The sequence below is a fragment of the Schistocerca gregaria genome, chromosome 3, assembly GCF_023897955.1.
Source record: "Schistocerca gregaria isolate iqSchGreg1 chromosome 3, iqSchGreg1.2, whole genome shotgun sequence".
Taxonomy (NCBI): domain Eukaryota; kingdom Metazoa; phylum Arthropoda; class Insecta; order Orthoptera; family Acrididae; genus Schistocerca; species Schistocerca gregaria.
The window spans coordinates 694336074-694349627 of record NC_064922.1 but is presented as its reverse complement, the minus strand read 5'-3'; the positions used below and the strand labels follow the sequence as shown (position 1 = coordinate 694349627).

Sequence of the window (13554 nt, the reverse complement as noted above, 5' to 3'; positions counted from 1 at the left end):
CCCGGATTTCTTTCTGAGGGGAAAGTTGAAGGATATTTGCCATCGTGATCCACTGACAACGCCTGGCAACATGCGTCCGCGCATTGTCAATGCATGTGCGAACATTACGGAAGGCGAACTACTCGCTGTTGAGAGGAAAGTCGTTACACGTATTGCCAAATGCATTGAGGTTAACTGATATAATTTTGAGCATTTATTGCATTAATGTGGTATTTACAGATAATCACGCTGTAACAGCATGTGTTCTCAGAAATTATAAGTTCACAAAGGTACATGTATCACATTGGAACAACCAAAATAAAATGTTCAAACGTACCTACGTTCTATATTTTAATTTAAAAAAACCTACCTCTTACCAATTGTTCGTCTAAAATTGAGAGCCAAATGTTTGTGACTATTATAGCGCTCTGTCCCAAAGCGAAAAAAGTGATCCCACTAAAACACGAATATGTAATAAAAAATGGGGGTTCCTAATTTTAAAAAATGCTGTTGATATCCGTTTGACCTATGGCAGCGCCATCTAGTGGGCCAACCATAGCGCCATCTGGTTTCCATCTTCAAGCTAGACAAGTTTAGTGCTTTGTAGTTTGACGCTTATTTCGTAAGATATTTGGTCCGGTCACGATCAAGGGACCATCCTGTACAACAATATGGATGTAAAGGGCTGATGAGAACCGATGGAGTGCGGTGGCATCCAAAAGAATGTGAAACATCTTGTCGTGGAGCTTATTGTGAAACTGGCTATTCTTTATGGCGTAGCTGCAGATAGTACGATAATCTGTTTTATAGGCACGGAAAAAACAAACATCCAGAGGCTGGATTTGTCCAGAGGTCTCAAGTGGTAAGAACTGCCATGTCACGCACTTCTCAGGAGGGATTGTTTGCTCTAAAGGAATATGATTTTTATATGCGGACTAGGAAGCAAGCAAAAGCAACTTATTTTGACCAGCTATTGGCCGAAAGCAGTGCTCATTCCATAGCTGTAGTTCTTTACGCCCATTTGCTTGCTGTGACGTAAATACTTCATAGTTTCATTACAAGATCACGCACACGAGAAAGTCTCTTAGGGGGCGGAACACCTCCAACTTCTCGCAGCACAATAAATAACTCTCCAGCCAGTTTACCACCCAGATTAACAGCCGGCATAATTCTTTACGAGTGCGTTACAGCATTCATGTTAGTTGATCTTGATACGACTCCCTTGGTACCTCGAATTTTAAGGGTTCTTGTTGCATGTATTTCCGATTCAAATCCCAATTGGTCGGAGTTGAAAACAAATTCCTTACTGAATGATAGGATAAGTTTGTTTATCTCATTTAAAAATTTTCGAGTCGATTCTGCAGTTTATTGTGCATTGTCAAGTTGACGATTTGTTTGAAATTTCGTTATCTTACGTCCTCCAGTTCCGTAGCACAGTTTTAAATTATACAACGATCTACTGCTTCCCTTGAAATTACTATAATTGTATCGAGTGCAATTTGACGTGCATAACGTAATAGGTCACTATCATGCACATCCCGTAAATTGTATCGAGCAGCCTTGAAAAGCGCAAACGTCAGTTCTGGTAACATGTGCACCTTGTCCTCCCTTGAATACCCGTAGTTATTCTTATGTACAACACTGTCATATTGCTGCCGTCCTAACCTGTTCGGATGATTTCCCATGTTCGTAATTGTGCTTAGCACCCGCTACTCGCACAATGGTTGCCCTTCATTACGTTTCACTGGAGACGGGATTTTTGGCTCCCCGTCTGACAACAGTGATGAACTACATTGGCTCGACACCTGTTTCAATATCACTTTCATTTGTTTAGCACGTACCGTGATCATTATACTCCTGATGTACATTGTCGGCGCAGTCGAGCTTATACGACACTGCCCATTCCACTGACTCATCTTGGAGAAACGCTGATATCCCATTTGCCACATCTTTCTGACGCAATGTCAACCTCGGCAACTTTTGTGGATATAATGCAATGTTTGCTTCGTTTATAGTTTGCTATTGCTATGCTTTTTATCAACACTACTAATAAGCACTGTACCACAGCTGTGAGTTACTCGTGGACTAACCAGTTCAGCTACGCGCCGTAGCCTCATTCTATGCGCACCACTGGATACCTCCGGCCCGGCTCCATGCTGCCGTTACCAGCCAATATTGTGGTTGTATAACAGACAATATGTGGGGCGTCGAATACCGCAAACGTAATTGGCCTTTTGCGACCTCAGACTCAAGGGATTCCTTGTTAGACTGCGCATTTTCAAAAGGTATTGAAGCTAATAATTCTGCATTACTCCCCTTAACCTCTACAGAGTTACAACTATATGCATCCGCGCAAGCGCTGTACCCGCGCAAGCACTACTCTTCTTTCAACTTCTTCAAAATCTCCACATTCCTCCTCATCGTGAGAGGTACATATTTGCGCGCCTTTTTTAATGCATCTTTCTTCACATTCCTTCAGCCTCCTCTCCACATACTCTAGGATGTCCACTTAGCACTGAACTGTTCCTCAAGCTTTCTATGCCTGTTTTGCTCCCAAAGACTGGGGTCAGCAGCAGACCAACAGTTAGTAGAGTTTAAACCTCTTGGTGGCTGTTTGTAGACTCATGTCGACTCGTAGACGCTTGTAGGCTTCTCTGTATAGATGGTGACTGCCAGACTACCTTTAAAAATGAAGATTATTTATACTGGCCTGATGCAAACCTATTTTGGTACTGCGTCACATTAAGTCCGTGGATTTGGTGTGAGGCAACGGGCCATTTAGGCTGTAGTATCTTTGCCTTCCTGCTGTGTCGGTATTACTTACGCTCTTCGCCTTTCCATTTGACGACGACATGATGTAACCACCCTGACGCTTGAACAGTCATATGTTCAGCAAACTGCCTTGACCTGCTTCTCTAGCATTAATCGAGGGAAATGTATTAATTGTACCCTGCCATGCCAAATAATTTATTTGCCACGCAACGAAGTTGTAGAAAATTTTCTGGGCAATCGCAAATCTGAAAACTATGTTGAACTGGTAATCGAGGAGCCAGTTTCATTTCCCTCATGTGTATGTGAGAACTAAGAAGGACCACTGCCAAGGTAGGCGGAATATGCATATAACAGTAACTTACTGATGCAGTTTGCAAAAGCACTGTTCCAAATTGCACAGCTTGACAAAAGAAGTAAACTTCGCTGAAGGATGGCAGGAAACGAAATGAAACTTCATTGGTTCAGGGGATATATAATGTTATTTCAGCGATTACAATGTCACGTTTACAAGGGATTATACTTTATGATGCCATTTATCAGTGGGACATTACACCTTCACCCCTCCCTCTGGTCTAAATGTGTGCACTGATTTGCCTGCCTGGGAAGGGTGTCATAAGGCAATTGATCCTCTCTGATGTGCCCCGTTGTGGGATGGTAACCTTGACCTACAGAATTTATCTCTCTAAGGAGGCAACTAGAAAAATGAGCAACAGAAACTGAATCTCTACAAAGAACAAAAGAGATCGTTCTGATCTGATAAGAATAACTGTCACTCTTTGAAAACAATTTTATGAAGGTTGAAGAGCCGGCCGCGGTGGTCTATCGGTTCTAGGCGCGCAGTCTGGAACCGCGCGACTGCTACGGTCGCAGGTTCGAATCCTGCCTCGGACATGGATGTGTGTGGTGATGTCCTTAGGTTAGTTAGGTTTAAGTAATTCTAAGTTCTAGGGGACCGATGACCACAGTAGTTAAGTCCCATAGTTAATAATAATAATAAAAAAAAGGTTGAAGAGAAATCAGTATGTCGCCATCGATTACTCTCCAAGGTCGGAATCGGTTGTGGTCCCGATCGGTGGCACACGTGGTTTGCCTTCGTACGGGATGGCCGTATCGGTGACGCGTTTACTTGGCGGCACACTCTGTGGTACACACGCCGGCACACACTGCTGGAGACCTGCGAGCGGCAGTCCTATATATGCCACCCGACGTAGGCATACCCGGAAATAGCCGGCGTCCTGCACCGGATGGCGCAGTCACCTAACGTGGCGGCAACCTGCAAAGCACTGGTGTGTGGCGGTGTGCCGGTATATCAGGCACCCGAGGTACCCTGCACACTCCTAAGGACTTCTACCATAATTCATTCTTGGTGTACCAGATACTCTCTCTTGGAAATTGTGAGCCGACCCCACGCATTTTCTGTCGGGGACACAACCGGGGAACTTGTTGGCCGTGGGAGTACGTCAACATCTACATCTACATCTACATTTATACTCCGCAAGCCACCCAACGGTGTGTGGCAGAGGGCACTTCACGTGCCACTGTCATTACCTCCCTTTTCTGTTCCAGTCGCGTATGGTTCGCGGGAAGAACGACTGTCTGAAAGCCTCCGTGTGCGCTCGAATCTCACTCATTTTACATTCGTGATCTCCTCGGGAGGTATTAGTAGGGGGAAACAATATATTCGATACCTCATCCAGAAACGCACCCTCTCGAAACCTGGCGAGGAAGCTTCACCGCGATGCAGAGCTCCTCTCTTGCAGAGTCTGCCACTTGAGTTTGCTAAACATCTCCGTAACGCTGTCACGGTTACCAAATAACCCTGTGACGAAACGCAGTGCTGTTCTATCTCCTCCGTCAACCCGATGTGGTACGGATCCCACGAGCAATACTCAAGTATAGGTCGAACGAGCGTTTTGTAAGCCACCTCCTTTCTTAATAGACTACATTTTCTAAGGACTGCCCCAATGAATCTCAACCTGGCACCCGCCTTACCAACAATTAATTGTATATAATCATTCCACTTCAAATCGTTCCGCACGCTTACTGCCAGATATTTTACAGAAGTAACAACTACCAGTGTTTGTTCCGCTATCATATAATCATACAATAAAAGATCCTTCTTATTATATATTAGCAATACATTACATTTGTCTGTGTTAAGGGTCAGTTGCCACTCCCTGCACCAAGTGCCTATCCGCTGCAGGTCTTCCTGCATTTCGCTACAATTTTCTAATGCTGCAACTTCTCTGTATACTACAGCATCGTCCGCGAAAAGCCGCATGGAACTTCCGACACTATCTACTAGGTAATTTATATATATTGTGAAGGGCAATGGTCCCATAACACTCCCCAGTGGCACGCCAGAGGTCACTTAAACGTCTGTAGACGTCTCTCCACTGATAACAACATGCTCTGTTCTGTTTGCTAAAAACTCTTCAATCCAGCCACACAGCTGGTCTGATATTCCGTAGGCTCTTACTCTGTTTATCAGACGACAGTGCGGAACTATATGAAACGCCTTCCGGAAGTCAAGGAAAATAGCATCTACCTGCATTTTCTGGGTCTCATGAACAAATAAAGTGAGTTGGGTCTCACACGATCGCTGTTTCCGGAATCCATGTTGATTCCTACAGAGTATATTCTGGGTTTCCAAAAAAGACAGGATACTCGAGGAAAAAACATATTCTAAAATTCTACAACAGATCGACGTCAGATATATATGTCTATAGTTTTTCGCATCTGCTCGACGACCCTTCTTGAAGACTGGGACTACCTGTGCTCTTTTCCAATCATTTGGAACCTTCTGTTCCTCTAGAGACTTGTAGTACACGGCTGTTAGAAGGGGGGCAAGGTCTTTCGGGTACTCTGTGTAGAATCGAATTGGTATCCCGTCAGGTCCTGTGGACTTCCCTCTGTTGAGTGATTCCAGTTGCTTTCCTATTCCTTGGACACTTATATCGATGTCAGCCATTTTTTCGTTTGTGCGAGGATTTAGAGAAGGAACTGCAGTGCGGTCTTCCTCTCTGAAACAGCTTTGGAAAAAGGTGTTCAGTATTTCAGCTTTACGTGTGTCCATCCTCTGTTTCAATGCCATCATCATCCCGGAGTGTCTGGATATGCTGTTTCGAGCCACTTACTGATTTAACGTAAGACCAGAACTTCCTAGGATTTTCTGTCAAGTCGCTACATAGAATTTTACTTTCGAATTCACTGAACGCTTCACGAATAGCCCTCCTTACGCTAACTTTGACATCGTTTAGCTTCTGTTTGTCTGAGAGGTTTTGGCTGCATTTAAACTTGCAGTGAAGCTCTCTTTGCTTTCGCAGTAGTTTCCTAACTTTGATGTTGAACCACGGTAGGTTTTTCCCGTCCCTCACAGTTTTGCTCGGCGCGTACCTGTCTAAACCGCATTTTACGATTGCCTTAAACTTTTTCCATAAACACTCAACATTGTCAGTGTCGGAACAGAAATTTTCGTTTTGATCTGTTAGGTAGTCTGAAATCTGCCTTCTATTACTCTTGCTAAACAGATAAACCTTCCTCCCTTTTTTTATGTTCCTATTAACTTCCATATTCAGGGATGCTGCAAAGGCCTTATGATCACGCAGAAAATTCATAAAGACACGGCAAATGTGTGGACGAGCATCTTCATGTTGTAAAATGGCACCATGAAACTGCGGTATTAATTTTAATACACGAGGAAGAAGTATATTCGTGATCCACTATTGTGCAATGAGTTTTCTCTTAGCTACAACAGCAATGGCCTCAACACATACGCGGTGCCTCCAATACCTTGATGCCAGAAGTAACCCCGTTGCGCCTCTCCAAATCATTGAAAGAATGGGACCTCTGTCTAGATTGTAGCTATAATCCCCTACGCCAGACATTCGTGCAGAACCGCTGAACACAGTGCGACGACATTCAGCAGCAGTCCATGCTTCCGAGTCATGGTTCCTTTCCAAATGCAGCTGTTTGTGTTCTGGTGTTAAAGGCAGCTTTCAAGTACGACGAAAATTCCCTAGTTGGCCTGCTGCTAGTCTCTGACAAATGACGCAGGTTGACAGAATGTTGCAGGGAGTCCCTTGCTGATTCTCTGTCTGCAGGCGCAGATGCGAAACGACTACGACGAATCTTGTGCGCAATACGGCGATCGTCCCTTGCGATGGTCAGACGTGGTACTCTGGAATCTTGACGACGAGTATGACTGCCCTGCTGCGCTGAGGTTGTTTGCGTGTGTGTGTAGCCATGAAGTCTTCCGCAGCACGATTTCGCAATCTGGAACACTGAATGGCGCACCTTCAGTACACCAAATAAACTTCGTGCTATCAAGGAGACAACCAACATGTGGCCTTTATCCATAGAAGCCACTCGCAGGGACTTCGTTGTCCTCTGCTGGCTCGGAATCGGCCATACTTGCCTAACATATGGGCACCTCCTTCCGTCGTGAGGGCCCATCTTGGTGTCGCTGTGACTCCTACATGTCTTGTTGGACCGCCCTATTTTAGCCGCTCTGCTGCAGACTTCTAACCTTCCCAGCACCCTGCCTCCGGTGTTCGGCGACAGTGCCTCAATGTCTGGTGTTGTTTTACATTTTATTCGTAAGGTTTTTTTTATGACACAGTCTAAGGATGGGAGTCTGGCTTTCTCTCCCAGGCCTCCACCCTCCCTCCATTTCAATTCTTCCTCACTTTTACTTTGCTGTTTGTTTGCCTTGGTGTTATTCTTATCCCGATGTGTGGTCATCTCACATTCTCTTTTAGGCTGGAGATTTTAGTATGTTGCAGAATGGCTGGCTCATCCTTTTTTAATCATGTGATCAGTCAGCCTCGGCCACCTACTATATTATTTTAATACCTTTCACTACTCTTCCCTTTAGTGTACATTTTCCCCATTTTGGTTACCTTCTTTCGTTTCTTCTTTCCGTGTGGTTCCCCGTTAGTTTTCCGCCCTTTTCCTTTACCCGACTCCTTTTGAAATTTTTTTAAACTTGAGCTCTGTTTGCATAAGGAAAAAGGGACTGATGACCCTGTAGTTTGGTCCCTTTATACCCCAGGCCAAATCTATTAATATTTTCTAGAAAGAAGAGACAGTAATCGAATTGGGTTTTGAATCCTTTCGAAATCCTCAGCATGTCGAATTTGAGACTTTTTCTTTTCACGATAATCCACTGTCGTACGTTTTGTACAAGTTTTACAGAACTAACCCAGTAACTAGGTTTTATCCTGATCACCAAATCTAATACCAAAGCATCCAAGATAAGCTCTCTGTAGGTCAATAACACGTTCACGCCGGCGCTGATAATTTCGATTCTCGCCATAAAGCCACGTATTCACGCTTTCCTTCATCTGCCAGTGCTTCTTTTCTAATTCCTCGCTGTAGACGGCGGTCTTAATCAAACGCCCTAGGCTGCTATTTTAATACAGGCCTATTGAACTTTTGTTTTTAAAATGGCGTAAGTCCATTCTTTAAAGGGAACAACAGATCGCATAAAATAATTTTAAAGTAATTATAAATTATGTGGTATCTCATTTGTTCAGAACGCTCACTCGTGAAACGGTCACACAAAATTGTATTCAAAGCTGTTCATTGGACTTAGCTGATAGGCCATACGTTAGCGTACTGATGGTAGCATAATTGGTAGAGACTAGCATGTACCACATTAGTACATGCCGCTCAATAGGAGGGTCTAGCGTGTGCCACAGGTGGCCGGCGTGAACTTGTTAAACGTGTATTCTCCGCACATATAGAAAAACGTCACAGAGTAATTTCCACATGTTCTTCTACTTGAAATAATTTTACTTTTCTATTCAGTAACACTCATACAACAATCTACAATGCAGTAAGTGTCAGGTTAACTTCATAACAGCTCTATCCTAAACATGGATACCACACGAAGCCATATTCTCTGTACCATATATGGCGAGAACTTCTAAACTAACCTCACCTCTACCTGATAGATTCTTCTCGAACTAACTGGATAGCAGACTGACAGTAGGGCAAATACACAGAAACTGATCATATACGTAATACTGAATATCAAATTTTTGTTGTTCCTGGAGACCATTAGATATGTATCTGCGAATGGGTGACCGGATGACCAACTTAGCCTCGCGGTAATGTAAATAATAACTTGTAGTGGTACACGTCCTAATAGAATCAGCCTCAGAGGATGGCGAAGAGGTCTTCTATTTCTAAAATTTGAGAGCAGTGTAAGGAAGCATACCTGAAAATATTATGGAGAAGCGACTCCTCTCCCCAGGTGGCGACCACTTGGAGATCATATACTGGATGGATGGGAAAGTCACACCCTGAAACAGAAAGCAATTGTCTCCTAACATAACGCTCTCAGTACATCCATATTTAAATTGGATTTTGGTGGGACATCAGCTAGTATAATTTTTATTAAAAATGAACCTCCTCCAGCTGTACTTAACGATTTCATATTTATTTGGCTACTAATGACACTAGTTACTGCCCACCATCCATGTGGAGCACGTACTGGTCTCGCCGCGGACTTCTAGTACTCAGCCACATACAATTGATATCATCAAAGTGTACGGGTCTGAAGATGGTGTTGACGCAACGTCGATACTAGTAGCCAAATAAATATGAAATCGTAAGTGCAGCTGGAGGAGATTAAATTTTAATAAAAATAACATAAAGCTGTTCTCAAGTTGATGGATGGTCTGAACACTTCAGTGCCTTACTAGACAAACAGTTATATGATCTACATGCTTTAAAACATTTGACATCTAGTCCATTGACTACAATTTTTCCCATTCCTCTCCCCCTAATGCTTTGCACAGCTGTCAAAACGAAGATTATTCAACATCCCCTACGTCAGGTTGTGCCATCCACATTCCAAAAACTTCTGTTCTCTTGTTGTCTGAACTGCATATTGTCCACTTTTGCTCCGTCTTTTATCTACATTCGATGTTAACAAATTTCTTTTCTTACACAAATGCTTTCCTTGCCATAATCTGCACTTTATATCGTCTTTACTTCTTCCATTCTCTTTTACTCTGCTGTCTTAAAAGCAAAACATCTTCTACATTTAGTATCTCTTATTCCAATGTAACTCCGTCAGCATAGCTTCGATGCAACTTACTGAATTCCACGGGTTTCTTTTGCTATTGCTGATATTCATCCTGTCATCTGTTTTCAGTACGGCAACCGTTCTGTTGAGTGTTGTACTAAGTCCTTAGCCATTTCTGACAAAATTATACCTTCATTGGCCAACCTTAAAGTTCTGATCTCTTCTTCGTGAACCTTAACTCCCTTCACATATTTCTGCTTATTTACTTTAACTCGTTATTCAATGGGCAGACTGACTGGCTACAACCCAGTGTCACTCCTTTCTCAGCTACTGCTCTCCTTCCAAGCTCTTTGATTCTTAGAACTGTAGCCAGTCTTCTGTAGATGTTGTATATAACTTTTGGCTCCCTGAACTTTATCCCTCCTATCATCGGAATTTTGAAAGCCGTATCCTGGTCAATATTCCTAAGAGCCTTATGTAGAGAAACAGAAGTTACACTGTACCTCTTTGCCCATGTTTAAATCTACTTCTTAATACGAACTTCTGACCCACTTATCGTTCGTCTAGGCATGAACTTTATAGCACAATTTCAGAGGTAACACTCCAGTGCATGCCTGATGCTCATAATATAGCCTCAGCTCTAAATGTAGTATTTCTGGATGGCAAAGAAGTACAAACTACTCCCCTCCAAAACTGTAGAAAGACTGCACATACATCATATTCGGCAGGTCTTACCTCGGCAAGGCCTTCGAGCAGGCGCACAGCGAAGAAGAGGTCCTCGTGCAGCCAGACGGCAAATGGGCTGACGATGGTGAGGACGCCGGTCAGAAAGGTGCCCAGACCGAACACCAGCTTGCCGCCGAACCTCTCTGCCAGGATGCCGCCGGGCAGCTGGCCCAGGGCGTAGCCGTAGAAGAACCCGGCCAGCATGTAGCCCTGGCGCTCTTCGTTCCACAGGAATTCACCAGACTGCAAACAGCGCAGCACGGTGCATTGTTACCTAACATCACACTCCTGTGCATCTTATCACTTTATTCACAGATTAACAGAAAATTCCTTACAATGCCGATACGTGGGATGTACATGGTATTCCAAAAAGATTCATTCGATGCCACAAAAGTGCAGCTTATGCATGAATAAAGATAGAAACTTGGGAGAAATTTAAAACACGCATCGAAGTAAAAGTTTAATCAGTCCCACCAATTACAAGCTGCTAGTTAAGGTTGTCGCCGGTAGTTGTTCATCTGATGCAGTTGTCTGACTTGCTAGGTCGTTCATTATCGAAACTGCGTTGACTGAAGTCGTCGGTAATACAGTAACAAAGGGCATTTTGCGTTCTCCGTTTCATCAGGCACAATTCAATAACTAAGATTCGTTCTATTTGTCGAGAGTACAGCTCTACAGCTGCTACAGCTTTCGACGATGGCATCTGTAGTTGAAGACTGTTTCTTTTTGTGACGCGAGATTTACAGGTTGTCGCTGTATGCTCGCTTAAGACGTAGTGCGCAGTCCACACAGTTTTGCACGTAGTCCATAATAATCCACGAGATTCAGACAGTTCTTAAGTGTACTGTTTGTGGGACATTCACACCCGCAGGAAAAAATCGTACACACCACTGGGTTTCACTACGTAAATCCTATCTTCAGGCACTACTAAAAAGCAAGGGAAACTAAGAGGGACACTACGTGAAATTAATTAGTGTTAATAAGGTCGATTTAAATGTGAACGTATAACAAAATCCACCAATTTTATCAAGCAGCTTGAGAGATCCTGTGTGGGTGAAGTACAATAACTTTCTTAGAATGAACCAGCACCTCAAAGGGTAAAATGGCCCTAACCGAAAAAAAAGAATGAGTCAACAAATAAACATTCATAGCTAGACTAATATAACCTGTGAATCAGCTGTGAACAGCCAAACATGTGGGATAGGCTTAAGAAAGTAAAATGAAGGCATAAATTCAAAAAATACCAACTTTTGAACTTCGAAATTAACTTGCAATGTAACCGCTCATCCCGCCGCACATAGTTGACACCTAGTAAGACCGGCCAAAAGCCTGATACGAGAAACGCAGTGAGACACCTCATTGCAGGGCAACAAGATTATCAGGGCATCTTGTTAATGTGGGTTACACACATTCATGACAACGATCCGCTCCCCTTATCTTATTGTGTTAATTGGTTTATGACTCCCTGGGGGTTGATTTATGGGCCTGTGAGAAAAATCTGTACTTATGAGAACTCCGCGCCCCTCCTCCTGCCCTTCTTTCACCACCACACCCTCTGGAAATCTCCAACCCTCCCTCGTCCCCCTCGCCGGTATAAGCACAATTTCAGGCCTCAGTTATTCGAATAGCCCCTTCCAACATTATGAATTTGATGACTAATTAATTAAATTGATCAATTACTTAACTCCTCCCCTCTCTTTTAAATGGACCAGTTCTCTACTCCTCTCCCTCGCCTGGAAACTGGCGGGAAGATGTCACAATGCGAAATTCAATTACATAGCAGCAGGTGTATTATTTATTTATGAAATTCCATTTGCGGGGGCTGGATCTCTGTTTCTCATCTTCTCTGCTGTTTTGGAAGGTGCAGGTCTTGTAAAATACATCGAAATCAAGTAATTACATCGATTGCTGTTTTTTCTCAATCGTGTGAGGAATACTCTCAACTTAACTCGTCACAGTTAATAAAACTGCTAAAAAATCTTTCGCACCGACCCATGCCCCAACCACTTTGCTGGGGTGCGCTACACGCCAGCCCCCTCACATATTTCTGCACACGCAGCCCACACACTGAAGACTGGAAGTCACTTTAATCTCTGAACGGCTTCAGGTAGTGCCAACCCTTTGGTAATTGACACCTGGGAAATCGCCTTCACGCATTTCCAAGTTCCCGTTTATGCGTGAACCAACTGGTCGAAACATACAAACGTATCATTTCATCCCTCCACAGAACACTGCAGTCTGATTGGTTCCCGCTAAATTAGTGGCAGATCTTGAGTCTACCCCTGGCCTCATTCTGCTGCTCTTCGGCAGTGTCCCAGGTCGTCCTTTCGCTCACGTGTGCTATCCGTTTTTATTTGGAAAAATAAAGCGATCAGTGGCACCAAGTAGCAGCGGCAGTGCCAGTGGTGGCAAAAGCCCGAGGCAGTGGGAAAAACCTGGTAAGTTAACATTCAAATAGGCAAATGTCACTCTTTCTTTGAATAATAATTTCGTAGTTCCGGTATTAAATTCATTTCCTCTTCTTATTTCAGCATATATCCACCAAATTGTGGATTAAATGAAGGGTGAGATACATCAATGGCAGCAGCAGCAGCAACAGCTTCGTAAGTAGTATATACCTTTTCCTTCATATATATAATATGCGGGTGGTATTTAGTAGTCAGTCACTGAGTCTTTACTATGGGACATGATTTCGAAAATCAAAAACGATAAATGTAGCTTTTTCCGCTAAGAATTTCGTAGCGTTGCGTATATCTTGTCTTATAGTTTCATTGTATGGCCAGCAAATGATTGGTGAGCTGGCTGCTGAAAGCAATCGATAGCAGCAGCTTCGGCATTGTAAGTAGTACAAATATTTTTGTTCTTCGTAGTACTGTGTGTAAGTAATATTTTGCTGTTTGATGAGAATTTCATCTCGTATGTACTGTGGTGGACATTCTTTGTTGTTGTTGTAGACTATTTCACAGTAGAAGAAAATGTAACGGGAGGGATATGTGCTGATGATAAGCAGAAGCTATCGCAGATCTGCTGTAAGAGCGTAT

At 43.4% G+C, this 13554-nt stretch overlaps 1 protein-coding gene across 2 annotated transcripts in view; it reads right to left on the bottom strand.

Moving 5' to 3' along the window:
• LOC126354163 (putative inorganic phosphate cotransporter) overlaps positions 1–13554 on the bottom strand; it is a 195266-nt gene that overhangs the window by 81236 nt on the left and 100476 nt on the right. For both annotated transcript variants that reach the window (XM_050003584.1, XM_050003585.1), the window contains exons 3-4: positions 10523–10756; positions 8975–9059 (exon numbers count right to left, since the gene is read on the bottom strand). In XM_050003584.1, the coding sequence (XP_049859541.1) occupies positions 8975–9059; positions 10523–10756 (319 nt within the window). The remainder of the gene's footprint in view (positions 1–8974; positions 9060–10522; positions 10757–13554) is intronic.